Source organism: Heteronotia binoei, chromosome 9 (genome assembly GCF_032191835.1).
Source record: "Heteronotia binoei isolate CCM8104 ecotype False Entrance Well chromosome 9, APGP_CSIRO_Hbin_v1, whole genome shotgun sequence".
Classification (NCBI taxonomy): domain Eukaryota; kingdom Metazoa; phylum Chordata; class Lepidosauria; order Squamata; family Gekkonidae; genus Heteronotia; species Heteronotia binoei.
In genome coordinates, this window is record NC_083231.1 from 4,642,466 (window position 1) to 4,658,040 (window position 15,575).

Here is a 15,575-nt window from a genome sequence, read left to right on the forward strand (position 1 = left end):
ACGAAAGCTTGCATTCTGAATAAAACTTAGTTGGTCTTAAAGGTGCACTTGTCTACTGCTTTGTTCTATTGCTTCAGACCAACACGGCTGCCTACTGGGATCTAAATGAACTGTGACTTTGTGAATTATTTCTTACACTGGTTCTTGGATTATTAATTTTGTAATTCTCCCCATTTGATATAATTTATTGTAAATTATTGCTTTGTATATTTATTGCCAAAATTAATTCAATCATACATAAAGAATACAAAATCTAGGCTGGGTCCAGACGGCCAGTATAAGCTGCCTCAGGGATTCCCCACAACCAGCTCTTGTTCTGCCCCCGCCCTCATCTCGTCTTTACCTGATCAAAAAGATACCACTTAGGAAGTGGGAGCACACCCGTGAGCTGTTTCTGAGGTGACAGAAGTGACCACACTTTGCTGTGAGAGCTCTCTCTCACTTTGACACAGAGTGAACTCTCTATTTCTGTGTTATACCTCTGAGGATGCTGGGCACAGCTGCTGGTGAAACGTCAGGTACTACTATGCCAAGACCACAACCATACAGCCTGGAAAATCTGCAACAACGAATGTTTCTCTGGATTTGGCCTCAGTGTTGAGTTGAGATGCCTGTTGGAAGCAGCACTAGGCAAATTTTTCTCCCTTAGAGCAGCTTTCCAGTGCGATGCCCTGTCAGATCTGGCTTTGGGAGTGAACTGAGTACCAGGCACCTCAAAATACTCTGAATGGAGACATAACAGACACAGAGCATGGTTGTCCTATGGGGGATATTAGAGATGTAAGAGATGCATTTTTGGAAAAGCATTTTCCAGGCCTTGTTATTTGAGGCTGTTTGCTCAGCAGTCTCCTCTTTCTGGTTGATATTCTTAAAATACAGGAAAGCCCTGAAGGCTACAATTTCTTAACCTGGGACTTTGGAGAGGAGAACTTCTCTCCTGCAGAGTAAGTGTGCCCCACCCCCTCCTTTTGCGCTGGAAAGGGCAAGGGAGTAGGAGGAGGGGGAAAAAGTTGCCAAGTTTCAGAATCTCTCAGTAGTAGGCCTTTGTGTGTGGACGGAGTAACCCACGTGGGACTGTACAGGGACCACAAGGATGAACTTATAATTCTGTATCCTTGGACATGCTGGGCCTTATCTTTCAACCTGATCAGAAGCATGAGGGGGGCAGTCCCCCCCCCGCCCCAGTACCATTTTAACTTCTCTGTGTGGGCATGTTCAGTATTAATTGACAACATTTGATCAGTCTATCAATCAAGGCTGTGCTGAACATTATTCGTGAGAATGCAGGGCAGTGATGAATGAAATTTCAAACATATTCATGATTTTGTGAAGAAGGAAACTCACGTGCTACAAGAAACAAGATATTTCTTCAATTGCTAGAAGTTAATTCTTTGCTTAAAAGACCTATGAGCTGAGAATGATCCGTTTGATGCCTACGGGGGGGGGTGGTGGTGGTGGTGGTACTTGATTAACAGAGTCTTTGTCAATTTAAGCCTCAGCAAAGAGTGTAAAACCCCTCTGAGGGCATGATAAAAAGCAGCACTAACTTTTTCAGGGCAGATTCCAGTTCATTCTTCTCGTGGTCGGCTTCTTGAAGCTGAGAGAAGACTCTTGCTAGGAATTCTTCAAAACTGGAAAGCAAATGAGGCTCATCTTTCCTCAACTTTGACCAGAGTTTCTTCACGTCATTCTCACTTTCAAAAGAAAAGAAAGTAATGGTTATGTGCCAGATTATCGGGTACCATGGCTGCTGCCTGGGTCGCCACAGCTCTCTTGCAGACATGAGGGCTCTGGGGACGAGTTTTTGATCTACAAGCCTGGATATCACAGTAGGGCATAGTGGTTTGACTGGGATCTGCAAAAGCCACGGAAGTTTAATGTGTGGTTGTGGGCCACTCACTTTCTCTCAGCCTAACTGACCCCACAGCTGTAACTGTCCTGAGAACAAAGAGAGGCCAGAAGAAAGGTGCTGTCAGCTGTTTTGGGTGTCCCGTGGGAAGAAAAATTGGGTCCAGATATCTAAACAAACAGCATGCCAGGGATTTCTCCTTGTGGTTTCTCTAGTGCCTGGTACTGAGGGTTCATTTAGATCAGAAAACTCACTCACGGATGGTGCTTATTGAGATCGATTCCTTACTAGCCTTTGTCCTGGTCTCCCACTCCTTTTCCCCATGGCACTTCTGCCCGATTGTGCACACTTTGCCACAGGGCTGCAACTTGCCCCGCCTCTTTCCCAAGTTCCCTCTGAGGCTGCAGGATTCTGCAGTTTGGTGTAGTGGCTAAGTGTGTGGACTCTTATCTGGGAGAACCGGGTTTGATTCCCCACTCCTCCACTTGTACCTGCTGGAATGGCCTTGGGTCCGCCATAGCTCTGGCAGAGGTTGTCCTTGAAAGGGCAGCTGCTGTGAGAGCCCTCTCCAGCCCCACCCACCTCACAGGGTGTCTGTTGTGGGGGAGGAAGGTAAAGGAGATTGTGAGCCGCTCTGAGACTCTTCGGAGTGGAGGGCGGGATATAAATCCAATATCTTCATCTACCTCACAGGGTGTCTGTTGTGGGGGAGGAAGGGAAAGGAGATTGTGAGCCGCTCTGAGTCTCTTCGGAGTGGAGGGCGGGATATAAATCCAATATCTTCATCTACCTCACAGGGTGTCTGTTGTGGGGGAGGAAGGTAAAGGAGATTGTGAGCCGCTCTGAGACTCTTCGGAGTGGAGGGCGGGATATAAATCCAATATCTTCTTCTATCTTCTTCTTCTTCTAAAGACAGCGGCTAAGTCCCCTCTCTAGGCTAAAATAGTAGCTGCCACCAGACCCTTTAACTATTACCCACAGCTGCAGAGTAAAGGGACAGACCTCTGGGCCTTTCAGGAAATTATTTCAGAAAGTCAACCCTGCAAGGTTGGCTTGCTGTTCTGAGTTTCCAAACTAAAACATTAACCGTGGGTGAGCAGTCCAAGACTTCTGGATTTAGCTTTTGAGGCTGTAGGAGACAAGGTTCACACCATATACATAAAGGTTTATATAAATATGCAAAAATATTTTAAAAGACCTGACATGTGAAGGAAGACAAATAACAAACTGAGCTTATCCAGTTTAGCTTAAACCTAGTAGCAAATAATTACCACAAGATTCCAAGCACGCGTTAGGTTCAGCATCCAACTCTGCATCTGAAAGATCAGGTATGGCTTTAGCCACAAGAACAGCAACTGAGCTGTGGTCACCACTGACATATCAGCTTGCCAGGTGATTTCTCAGCTAACATCTAGACCAAAAGCTAGCCAATTTATAGAAAAGGACTATGATTGCCTCTGGGCCCTAGAGCCAATCATGATCCAGGAGATGATGTGACCCCTTGTTGCTAGGGAAGGAGATCCCGTGCTGTAGATGGTGGCCTTGCTTCCCAGCATCTCAGGCTGTTTTCTCAGCTGTGTGGTATTTGCCAAATCAAGAAGGCCTTGTTCAGGGTGGCCCCAGGCAGTTGGCTTGGAAGGTCACTCCCTAATGGTCTCTGTGAGGAAATGTTTGTGTCGCCAAAAGGCCTAGTCAAGATTTGTGCTACCCAGCCCTTTTGACCAGAGTTCTGCAAAATCCATGCTACTTCATCTCTACAAAGCCCTTCTGAGAAATCATTTGTATTTGGGAATATCAATATGCTGATCACACCCAGCTCTACATCTCTGTATTCAAGTTGCCGGGCGACAGTGTAGAGGACCTGCTGGCTTGGCTGAGGCTGAACCCCTTGCAGCTGGACCCCTCGAAGCCAAAGCTGAGGCTGCCAAGGAGGAAGGCAGAGGTCTTGGAGGACACTGTGCTTTCCACGTTTGATGGGCTCCGCCTGGCATGCACTGAGGATCCAGCATTATCACCGGAGAAGCTGCAAAAAATGCTTTCTTCAGTCCTCACTTGGCCCAAATATTTGCTCTTTACCTTGACTGGGCTGATCCGGCCACTAGCTATTACAATGCGCTTTTCATATAGGGGTGTCTTTGAATGATCTGTTTCTCGTTGCTTTAAAGATGCCGTTTTTCTTATGCATGTCTTCATTTGCAAGCCACTCCGGTGGCCCCTATGGGGGCCAGAAAGGCACAGTATAAATTTGGTAAGACAACTAAATACATGAAATGCTAAGTCCTTTTAACGTGTGCTCATCATGTTTATACGGGAGGGCAGCAGTAAAATACGATAGTTCAGCCTAGTACTAAATAGAACAGCCTAGCAAGACCTCACATCACATCATTTTCTTGGCACTCTGATGTTTTGCAACTATACTTACTCTTCTAAGACCTTATTAGCACCCAGCTTTTCCATAAGATTCAAAAACTGATGATCTTCCTCCTCCTCCTCCTCCTCCTCTGCGCAGCTTCCTACCCATGGGGAGAGAGGCGCGTTGTCAGGTTCACAGCTGTGCACATCACAAACTGGTAACTTCTGGCCAAACAAAAACTGACCTGCAAATAAAAACAGATTAAGAGAGGGATCCTAAACGGGAATCCTACTAAAATATTGATTCCTCAAAGTCATTGCAAAAAACTGAATATAGCATAAGGGAGAAAAGCGAACAATGAAGCTTCAAACAAAGTTTTTGAAAAAGGGGAAATATTTGATCTCCCTCTGAGTGAAAATGTTGCTACAAGAGCAGAAAGAGAAGCCATATCTGACAATACTTCTTATTAAGGAATTAATTGGCCAATGGAAAGAGAGACTAGAATTCAGTTTCAGGGGTGTTAATAAGTCGAGGGTCTCTCACTTTCAGAAAGGAAAGGATCTGGCAGAGTTAGAAGAATATGAAAGAAATGCAGACTCTCAAAACTGATCTACAAATAAAATGTTCTCCATAATTATTTCCTTTGGTTGCTAAACGCAACAGGCAACTTCATTACACAGCCTGTAAGACATGTAATTCCCCACCAGCGCTGCTCACATGTCTCTGAGCCTGCAATGCCACGGACAGCCTATGTCTTTGCTTAGCAATTACGGGGCTGAGCGGCCTAGACCCAGCCCTTGCAGGAGAGGCGAGGGGGGTCTCTGAGGCCCCCCTCCTCCTCAACCTGCTGGCCCTTGAAGTGGGAGGCAGGGCGGGAAAGGCAGCACACATTGTGGGCAACGAGGGGGGGGGGGAGAGATTTGCAGGGATTCTGGTTTGAGGCAGGAGCCCTACCCCCCCCCCCGCTTGCTTGCCTGTGTGGGATGCATTGGGTGTGGCCACCCTAGAGATTTGCCCTGACCCAGCCATGCCTCCCATCCAGATCAAATGTGCTTGATCACACAAGCACATCTGCCTCCTGCCTGTACCTATACCCCACTGAGGATGGGCTGGGACCGCATTAAATAGCTACCGGAAACTTCCAGGTAGCAAACCTCTAAACCGTATATAGGACACATTTGCCTGCTGTCTGAACTGCCAGACACGTGCTACATCCGCCCTGCCCTGCCCGGCCTGCGCATGAGCAGTCTGAAAACCCCCCTTGTGCACATGCAGTCTGTGCCTCTCTGGCAGCATGGGGGGGGGGGTGCTGTGTGGATGCCGGAAGGGGCACGGATGAAAGAGAACCAGCTTTTTCAGAGCCAGGATAATCTCTACCATTGTCCTGACCTCTCCGTTTGGGCATCGAGGGTGCCTGTGTCCCAAGCACCTCTGACATGAGGCCAGAGCAATATAGCCCCAGGTGCCACATCATGGCTTCTCACTGTTTGGGAGAGCTGTGATGGGCAGAAGGATTAGGTGGTGTGCCTGCATGTGGGGACTGCAGGAGGTGGGGACTGAGCACTCAGCTTCTTCCTTTGCGTGGCGGGAGTCTCCAGTTTTGAGATGCACAAGGGCTTGCGGGGTTATAATGTTACAGTGATGTGCAAAGGGCTGAGAGGCATGGGAAGCTGGAAAGTCCTGTTCTGCTCACGCCACACCTCTCCCACTGCCGGATTCTACACTGCAGGGTGAAGGGAAAGGCTTCTGGAGCACTGTTTGCGTTTCAGAACTCACTGAATCCTGAGGTGAATTCCTCTGGCGTAAGTGAGCCATTGCCATCTGCATCCAGAGTATCAAACACTTTCTCCAGCTCTTCTGAGCTAAGGGGCAATTCTCCATGAAGCCTCTGAAACAGCAAATCATTATTTGGTTATACACATTTTCTGCATTAAATAATGTGGACCTCAAAAGAGATATCAAGACAGAGATTGAAATTATCTAGTTTAACAGAAGAGTGCTTTCTAAAATCCAAAAGCATACCTTCCATCTACAGATAACTTGATGAAGTACCATCTGTGTGCAAAGCATGCTGGGTAGGTTTTTACTGACCATACGTCTGCCTGCCTAATGGCTGTCTTCCCAAGAAGCTCCGTCCTCTCCTTTGGCTGCCAGATGCCCTTTCCCAGATCTTCTTTCCCTGCAGAGCTCTACAGAGGCCTGCTGAACCCACATTGGGCCTGGCCACCTTTATGTCTGGTTGGCAGGGATGGGGCAGGAGGATGGCACAGCGGTTGGCTCTCTTCACTTCTTGCATCTCATGCTGCGTATGGACTGAGTCGGTACGCACAAAAATATATGCACCATTTGCTCAACTCCCTCATCCTTTTCTCTCAAAAAGGACCAAAGAGTCACAAGTAATGTGCATATTGTGTGTTCATTTACACTTGCAAATACCCTGTTCAACTGTGACATCATTTGCACAGTGGTGGACACACTCATTGCACAGATATTGGCACTGGTTCTCTGATGACGCCTATGCAGAACAGATGGAGATTTTGTGCTGAGGGCCAAGGGGAAGACAAAACAGACCTCCAGTTCAAAAACAATCAAGATGATCCGACAGGCATGATGTGACACAGCTCTGCTGCTCCCTGTGAACCCTGGACAAATCCCTAGAGAAAGGAGTGGGGTGGATGACGGCCAGTGGCAGCTCTCGGTCCAGACAAGACTCAGGTGCTCTTGGTTCATCACCAGTCTTCTCCAGGAATGTGCGATCAGCCTATCCTGGCAGAGGTGGGAGGCGGCACGACCCCTGAAGAGGGGAGGATTTTAGTTTATGGATGGTCCTACATCCCAGCCTGGTACGGGAGGCTCAAGTCAACTCTGTGGCATCCGTCACCTTGACCAGCACTGGTGGCCATGAAGCTGATCCAGCAGGCACTTGAACGAGGGTGTTTCTGGTCATTGGGACCAAGGTTATGGAACTCCCTCCCCCCCCCGGATATTTGTCTGTCCCCTTCTGTCACTGTCTCCTGCCAGTGGGTGAACCTTTTGGGGTGTGTGTATTGTACCTGGCATTCCCTTTAATAATCCCCCCCTCGCCCTATGTTTTAAAATGATTTCTCTTTTTAAATCAATCTCTCTCTCATGAGTGTGTGTATTTCATTCTAGCTTTTAATTCGTTGCAAGATACGTTTGTATACTACCCTGTTTTTGAATAAACAATTTTATTAGTAACATATGGTAGTAGAACTATAACTACAACTTATAAAAAGCTTAATATATATTAAGAAAAAGACCATCATTCTACCCCACATCTTACTTTCTCCCACCCCTCCCCCAATTACTTGACCCCCGCCAGTGTTATTTTCTTTAAAAAAACAGATATTAAAGGTACCCTTAACTATCAAGAAAAAAAACGAAACAAAAAAGGAACATAGGGAAGAAGAACCCCCTTCAAGAGTTGTATTGTTATCTTAAAAATCTTAATCCTCAAAAATTGTCCAATGTCCTTTTATTTTCCACTCTTTCTCTACATATCTTCTGAATTTCTTCCACTCTTGGTTAAAAAGTTCTAAATCACAGTCTCTTAATTTTCTTGTTAATTTGTCCATTTCACTCCATGACATAACTTTCATAATCCAGTCCCATTTTTCTGGTATTTTTTCTTGCTTCCACAACTGCGCATACAATGTCCTAGCAGCTGAGAGCAAGTACCATATTAATGTTCTATCTTCTTTTGGAAATTTTTCCATTTGTAATCCCAGCAGAAAAGTCTCTGCCTCTTTATTGAATTCATATCCCAGGATCTTAGATATCTCTTGTTGAATCATTTGCCAAAACATTTTAGCTCTTTCACAAGTCCACCACATATGGTAGAAAGAACCTTCATGCTTTTTACATTTCCAGCACCTATCTGGCATCTTATTGTTCATCTTTGCTAATTTTTTTGGAGTCATATACCATCTATACATCATCTTAAAACAGTTCTCTTTAATACTATGACATGTTGCGAGTTTCATGGAATTTTTCCACAGATATTCCCAAGATTCCATCTTTATTTCTTTATTTACATTAATTGCCCATTTTATCATTTGAGATTTCACTACTTCATCTTCTGTAGCCCATTGTAAAAGTAATTTGTACACTTTTGAAATTAATTTCTCATTATCTCCAAGCAGAACTCTTTCCATTTCTGTTTGTTCTTTCCTTATTCCTTCAGCTTTGATATCATTCTCCATCAAACTTTTTATTTGTTGCATTTGAAACCAATCATATTTATAGTTTAGTTCTTCTGCAGTTTTCAATTCTATTTTCCCGCTTTGTATTTTTAGTAACTGGTTGTATGATAGTTGTTTTTCCTTGACTGTTTTGGCCGTTAACTTTATCACTTCAGCCGGCACTATCCATAAAGGTCTCCTCTCATCACCATATTTCTTGTACTTTATCCACACATTTAATAAGCTACTCCTTATATAATGGTGAGAGAAAAGACCGTCCATCTTCTTTTTTCCATAGTACAAATATGCATGCCAGCCGAATTTTTTTCCATGGCCTTCTAACATTAGAAGTTTTTTATTTAATAACGTTATCCATTCTTTTAACCATACTAAACAAATTGCTTCATGATACAGTTTCAAATCTGGTAATTGGAATCCACCTCTCTCTTTCGCATCTATCAGGACTTTCATTTTAATTCTAGGTTTCCTCCCGGCCCACACGAATTCCGAATTTTTTCTTCGCCATTTATCAAATTGCTTAGCATCTTTCACAATGGGGATGGTTTGAAACAGATACATAATCCTTGGTAAAATATTCATTTTTACTGCAGCTATTCTACCCAACAGTGACAAATTGAGCTTGTTCCACTTTAGCATATCTTCTTCTATTTTACGCCATAGCTTTTCATAATTGTTCTTAAACAAATCAATATTTTTCATTGTTATCTCTACCCCTAGGTATTTTACCTTAGAGGTAACTTCACAACCCGTTAGTCTTTGTAGTTCTTGTTGTCTATTTTTCTGCATATTCTTACATAAGATTTTTGATTTTTCTTTGTTTATATAAAGTCCCGCCAACTCCCCAAACTCTTGTATTCTCATTAACAACAAAGGTGTAACTTGTAAAGGATTTTCATTTATAAACATTATATCATCTGCAAATGCTCTGTATTTATAGGTAAATCCTTTTATTTGTAGTCCTTCTAAATCTTTTTCTTCTTGAATCTGCATTAGTAAAATTTCAAGAGTCATTATAAACAGCAATGGCGAAAGCGGGCAGCCTTGTCTGGTACCTTTACTAATTTTCATTTCATCTGTAAGATCTGCGTTGATGCACAGCCTTGCACTTTGTTCAGAATATATTGCCTTTATCATTCTTATAAAACTTTCTCCAAGCTCCATTTTTTCCATCACTGCAAACATAAAGTCCCAATTTAAATTGTCAAATGCTTTTTCTGCATCCGCAAAGAATAGCGCTACTTCCTTTTCTGGATGTCTTTCATAATATTCTACAATATTTACAACAGTTCTAATATTGTCTCTTATTTGTCTTTTGGGAAGAAAACCGGCTTGGTCCTCTTTTATAAAATTTATCAAATATTGCTTAAGACGTTCTGCCAGAATTCTTGTAAATATTTTATAATCATTGTTCAAAAGTGAAATTGGTCTGTAATTTTTCACATTTGTAACATCTCTTTCTTCTTTAGGTATCAAAGAAATAACAGCTTCTTTCCATGTATTTGGTACCTTCCCTTTGACTCTTATTGCATTCATCAGCTTCTGTAATTTTGGTATTAATTCATCTTTAAACATTTTAAAATACTTGGCTGTATAACCGTCTGGCCCGGGAGCTTTATCATTTTTCATCACGTTGATTGCTGCCTCAATTTCTATTTTTTCAATTGGGTCATTCAAAATTTTTCTCATATTCTCAGTTAATGGCTCAATTTTTATTTTCTGTAGATATTCATCTATCTTTTTTCTCTTTACTTCAGCACCTTTAAACAGCTTGGCATAATACTTAAAAAATTCTCTTTTTATTCCCTCTTGAGTAACTACGTCTCTTTCATCTATCACAATTCTATTAATTATTTTATTTTCCCTCTTTTTTTTCAGCTGCCACGCCAAGTATTTCCCCGTCTTATTTTCTCCTTCAAACGATTTTTGCTGGAGCCTTTTCAAATTCCATTCTACTTCTTTGTTTAATAAATGTCTTAGTTGAGTTTGCAATATTGAAATTTCCCTTAGAATTTTCTTTTTCCCTGGTCTTTTCCTCAGCTCTCCTTCTTTTTTCTTTATTTCATTTTGAATATCCAGTAGTTGTTTTTCTTTTTCCCTTTTATCTTTATTGTTCAAAGTAATCAGCAACCCTCTCATTACTGCTTTATAAGCATCCCAGACCGTCTGAAAATCGATATCTTCTTTATCATTCACTTGGAAAAATTCTTTAGTTTCTTTTCCTAGGAAAGTCACTGTTTCTTTGTTCTGTAGCAAGTCTTCATTCAATCTCCATCTTCTCAATCTTTTGGACAGTTTTGTAATCCACATTATTGGGTTATGGTCAGTGCCAATTTTAGGCAAAATCTCTATCTTTCTTGTTATGAGGCCTAAATCTCTGGTTCCCCATAGCATGTCAATTCTAGAAAATGTCTTATGTCTTGCAGAAAAAAAAGTATAGTCCCACACTTCAGGGTTAAACTTTCTCCATATGTCCTCCAAATTTTCCTGTTTTACTAATTCAAAAAAAGACTTTGGCAATTTTCCTTCTTTTCCACTATTTTTTTTCCCTCCGGATCTATCCAATGAGTTCTCAACTGTTCCATTAAAATCTCCCATTAAGAGTATTTGATCGTAGGTCAACTCATCTAGTTGTTGTGTAATGTCTTTAAAAAAAACATCTTTTGCACCATTAGGTGCATATAGTCCCAATAACAGCGTTTTTTTCCCATTTGATGTTATTTCCACTGCTACAAATCTTCCATCCTTATCTTTAAATACCAATTTTGGCTCCAGGTCTTGTTTAATATAAAAAACTACTCCCCTTTTTTTCTGGTCAGCTAACGAAAAAAATTCCCTTCCCAATTGTTTGTTCCATAAAAATTTATAATCCTTTTGTTTAATGTGGACTTCTTGCAAACAAATTATATTACAATTTTGCTTTTTAATCCAATGAAAAGTTGCCCTTCTTTTTTGTGGTGAATTTAGTCCATTAACATTCCAAGACAATAGTTTGTAATCCATCATGGTGCAAATTCTTTATTTTCTTCAAAAAATCTCCTCAGTTCTCGGGCATTTGTGATCGTGACTCTCTTCCCCTGAAGTTCAAAGCTCACACCCTCGGGGATTATCCATCTATACCTTGTGCCATTGTCTTTCAATTTTTCTGTCAACTTTTTATATGTTCTCCTGTCATTTATCACTTCTTTCGGTAGCTCCTTCATAATTCTCACTCTGCTACCTCTTACTATCAATGATTGTTCAAAGTTTCTCTTCATAATCCTTCCCACCATTTCCTTTGTCATGAATCTTACAACCACATCTCTTGGTAAGTTATTTTTTTTGGCATATAGCGAGTTGACTCTATACATGTGATCATACATGCTTTTAGTCTTATCAGGGTCTTCTTCTAAGAATTCTGCGATTATGTTTGTTATATATCCTTTCAAATCATCATTCTCTTCCTCAGGTACTCCTCTCAAACGTAGCTGATTTTCCATTAATTTGCAGTCGTGAATCGTCACTTTTTCTTGTACTTTCAGCAAGGTGGTATCATGTATTTTAACTTTCTCCTCCACCTCCTGTACTTTCTTGTCTATTTTCCCAATTTGGTTTTTGAGGTCATCCACTTCTTTTTTAATCACTGTAGTAAGTTCTTCCTTCAACTCTTCCATCATTTTCTTAACTCCTTTCATAATCCTGGCTTCCATAGCCTCCATTTGGTCTTGCATTTTATCTAATGAAAGGGCTCTTGTTCGGGGCTGCCTGGGCTCTGACATTTAAGCAAAGAGCAAGGGGGATGCAATTAAAATACCAAAAATTTCCGTCGCACAATTTGCAAGTTTGACTACCAAGTTCAGAAGGTCTAAATTTTCTCTCTCAATTAAACTTTGTTCTGTTTTCTTCTGAGCTTCCCAGGCCCAGATATAAATTTTTGAAGAATTTTTCCCCTTTAAAAAAATGACGAAATTTTTGACCTCACCAATTTAAAATCTGACAGTCAGGTTCAATAGAGCAGGGCTTGCCCTTTCCAGCAAGCCCAATTTCGCTGGTTTCTGAGCCCCCAAAGCAAAGATATTTAACAAAAAAGTCTTTAAAAAATCCAAAATGGCGGCCGCGATTTTTTCTCCTTTTAAAGATTTTTTTTCCCCTTTTAAAATCACCCCAGGAGCCCACCAATAATGTAGTCAATAGTTCTTATCTTCTTACCCTTTTCCCTGTCGTTTCTGTCACTTTTTAAAGTCCCAAATCTTTTTAAAACGATGTTTTAAATTGGACCTCCCAGCAATGGCTGCCGATGTTTCTCTATGATGTAGAGTAGGCTTTTTTCTTTACTGCTTCCTGTCTCTGTCACCTTCAACCTTATAGATTGCTTGACGCACTTCCTGTCTTGCTCAGTAGAGTTAGAGGACTGTTCCAGTATATTCCTGCGCAGTATGGTTGTTTACATTCCACAAATCGTAAGTAGACACAACAATGATTTCTCTTCAATTTTTAGCAGTTTTTAACACTGTCTTTTATGTCAAAATAGTCCAAACTTCACCCTTCCCTTCTTCTACTTGCAAGTTTTATATTTTCCCCTTATTTCCACCTTTAAAACGTCTCTTTAGTCTGTAAATAGCTCCGGAGTGAAAGAAGAGTTTCTGTACCTTTTTTCCTCTGTTTATCCAAGTTCCACTGGTCTTCCAAGACTTTAGTTGTTTAAAAATGTCCCAGAAGGTTAGGATCGTGACGAGCTTATGCCAAATCAATGGCTCTGAGAGATCTTGCAGACGATAATTTTGCAAACTTCTGAGACTCCTCAAAGCCTCAAAGGACCCTTCTCCAAAGCTCCTTTTCAGCCAAGGTAAATCTCTTCTAAAGTTTTTAGTGCAAGTCTTGGACCTTTCTCTCACTGAGAAAGGTAGGCAGTGGGCTTTGGTTTGCCCTCCACTACCCCGAACAAGACCTTCAGCTTGCTCCCGTTACGAGAGACAACTCAGCTCGCCATTTTCCTCCCCGGAAGTCCTATACTACCCTGTTTTTAATTGTTGTTAATTGTCTTGGTGGCTCTTAGAGGGGTGAAAGGCAGGATATGAAAGTGCATCAACCGCATCATCACGGGGAAGGTGATCTTGAAGGTTATTGCAGTGCTCTCTGGGAGAGAACGTCCTTGAAGACTGCCTGGAAACTTCATCTGCTCCAAAATGCAGAGGCCCGATGGCCGTCACGGTCTGAATACAGAGATCCTATCTCCTTTGTACTGCAGTGGCTGCCTGTTGCCGGTGCTTACTTTTACAGCTTGACGCAACTTGGACCAGGGGCTCTTGACGTCTCTCCTACTGTGTCCTGTTCGCCCACTAAGAGCTATATCCAAAGCCCTGTTCTCTGTGCTTCATCCACGGAAGCAAAGCAAGTGACAATCAATGACAGGATTTCCTCAGTGGTGGCACCACAGCTCTTGATTGTCCTTCACCTCGTGCCTACTTCATTGGCTCTTAGGTGCACAAACATTTATTTTCATTCAGGCTAGAAGTTTAAAATATTTTCAGCATTTTTAACAATGCTTTACAGTCTCTCCTCTGGCGTGAATTATTTTATGCTGCTGATTTTATTGATATGGCTTTATCACTGAGATAGTTTTACTATGGAGAATATCTATATCCCACTTTTAGCTTACAGAAGAAGATATTGGATTTATCTCCTGCCTTCACTCTGAATTGCAGAGTCTCAGAGTGATCACAATCTCCTTTACCTCCCCACCCCCACAACAAACACCCTGTGAGGTAGGTGGGGCTGACAGGGCTCTCCCAGAAGCTGCCTTTTCAAGGACAACTGCTTCGAGAGCTATAGCTGACCCAAGGCCATTCCAGCAGCTGCAAGTGGAGGAGTGGGGAATCAAACCTGGTTCTCCCAGATAAGAGAGCTCTGGCTGACCCAAGGCCATTCCAGCAGCTGCAAGTGGAGGAGTGGGGAATCAAACCTGGTTCTCCCAGATAAGAGAGCTCTGGCTGACCCAAGGCCATTCCAGCAGCTGCAAGTGGAGGAGTGGGGAATCAAACCTGGTTCTCCCAGATAAGAGAGCTCTGGCTGACCCAAGGCCATTCCAGCAGCTGCAAGTGGAGGAGTGGGGAATCAAACCTGGTTCTCCCAGATAAGGGTCCATGCACTTAACCACTATACCAAAATGCCTAAACATATATTTAAAGACAAGCCAAAATTTGTCACTGAACTTTGTCTAAATGCAGAAATCCAAGGTATTTGCAAGTTCCAGCTCACACACACACAAATCAGAAGAAATTTAAGTGAAGCAAAACAGATTTGATAAGATCAGCAAAATGTGTTAGCAGGGAACTCTACACAACATTATTGGGACTGAGAACATTTATTTCAGGTAATTTATCAAACTGTACCGCCCTACCTCTCAGAAACAGATAAAGAAATTCTTCCTGGACTTGGAAAACTGGATAGAACTTTGGAGCAGAGTGACCACTGGAATTCACTTGAAGTAAACTTGAAAAGTGAATTGGGATTTTGTTGTTTTACCTGCATGTTATCGCGAGTGATGAACCCTTTGCCTTCCACATCACAAATCCGAAAGAACTCCTGTGCTTTTGTGAAAATATTCAGTTGTGCTCCTGAGGCTTCATTCTCCACTTTCCTCTTTGCTTGACCTCTTTGTGGCCCAGGGGAAGTGCCGTGTCTGCTCCTCTTCACAGAAGCATCTGAGAAAGCGGCCATCAAGATGGAAATTCTGGACCAAAACCTGAGTATGAAATGAAAGGCATGTAAGAGCTCCTCTTAACTGTGCTTTTCCTTGTAGCCTCTTAGCCACCTCCTCTTTAATCATGACCAATTAAAGAACACAAAAAACATACAATCTCTTCCGCTAATTAATGGCAAGATTTGCATGCCAAGGGTAATGTGAACGGGCTGGAGCCAGGGTGATTTCAGCCAACAGCAACATCAACCGGGGGGGGGGGGGGATTTGCCTCCTCCATTGAATGATACTGCCCGTCTTAGCCTTGAACGTATTAAAAAAGACTATGTGGCTCTGGGTCAGAAGGTGAAAGAGCTGGGAGCACAGGTTGTGTTCTTGTCAGTTCTTCCTGTTGAAGGCCATGGCTTAGGACAAGAAAGAAGAATACTTCAAATAAACAACTGGCTACGTTGGTGTTGTCAGGAAAGATTCGGA

The 15,575-nt window shown here is 42.4% G+C and overlaps 1 protein-coding gene across 1 annotated transcript in view; it reads right to left on the minus strand.

Moving 5' to 3' along the window:
* CRACR2A (calcium release activated channel regulator 2A) overlaps positions 1-15,121 on the minus strand; it is an 82,786-nt gene extending 67,665 nt beyond the window's left edge. The window contains exons 1-4 of the mRNA XM_060247270.1: positions 14,927-15,121; positions 5,979-6,090; positions 4,272-4,446; positions 1,548-1,694 (exon numbers count right to left, since the gene is read on the minus strand). Of these exons, the coding sequence (XP_060103253.1) occupies positions 1,548-1,694; positions 4,272-4,446; positions 5,979-6,090; positions 14,927-15,121 (629 nt within the window). The remainder of the gene's footprint in view (positions 1-1,547; positions 1,695-4,271; positions 4,447-5,978; positions 6,091-14,926) is intronic.
* Positions 15,122-15,575: the final 454 nt, after the last annotated feature.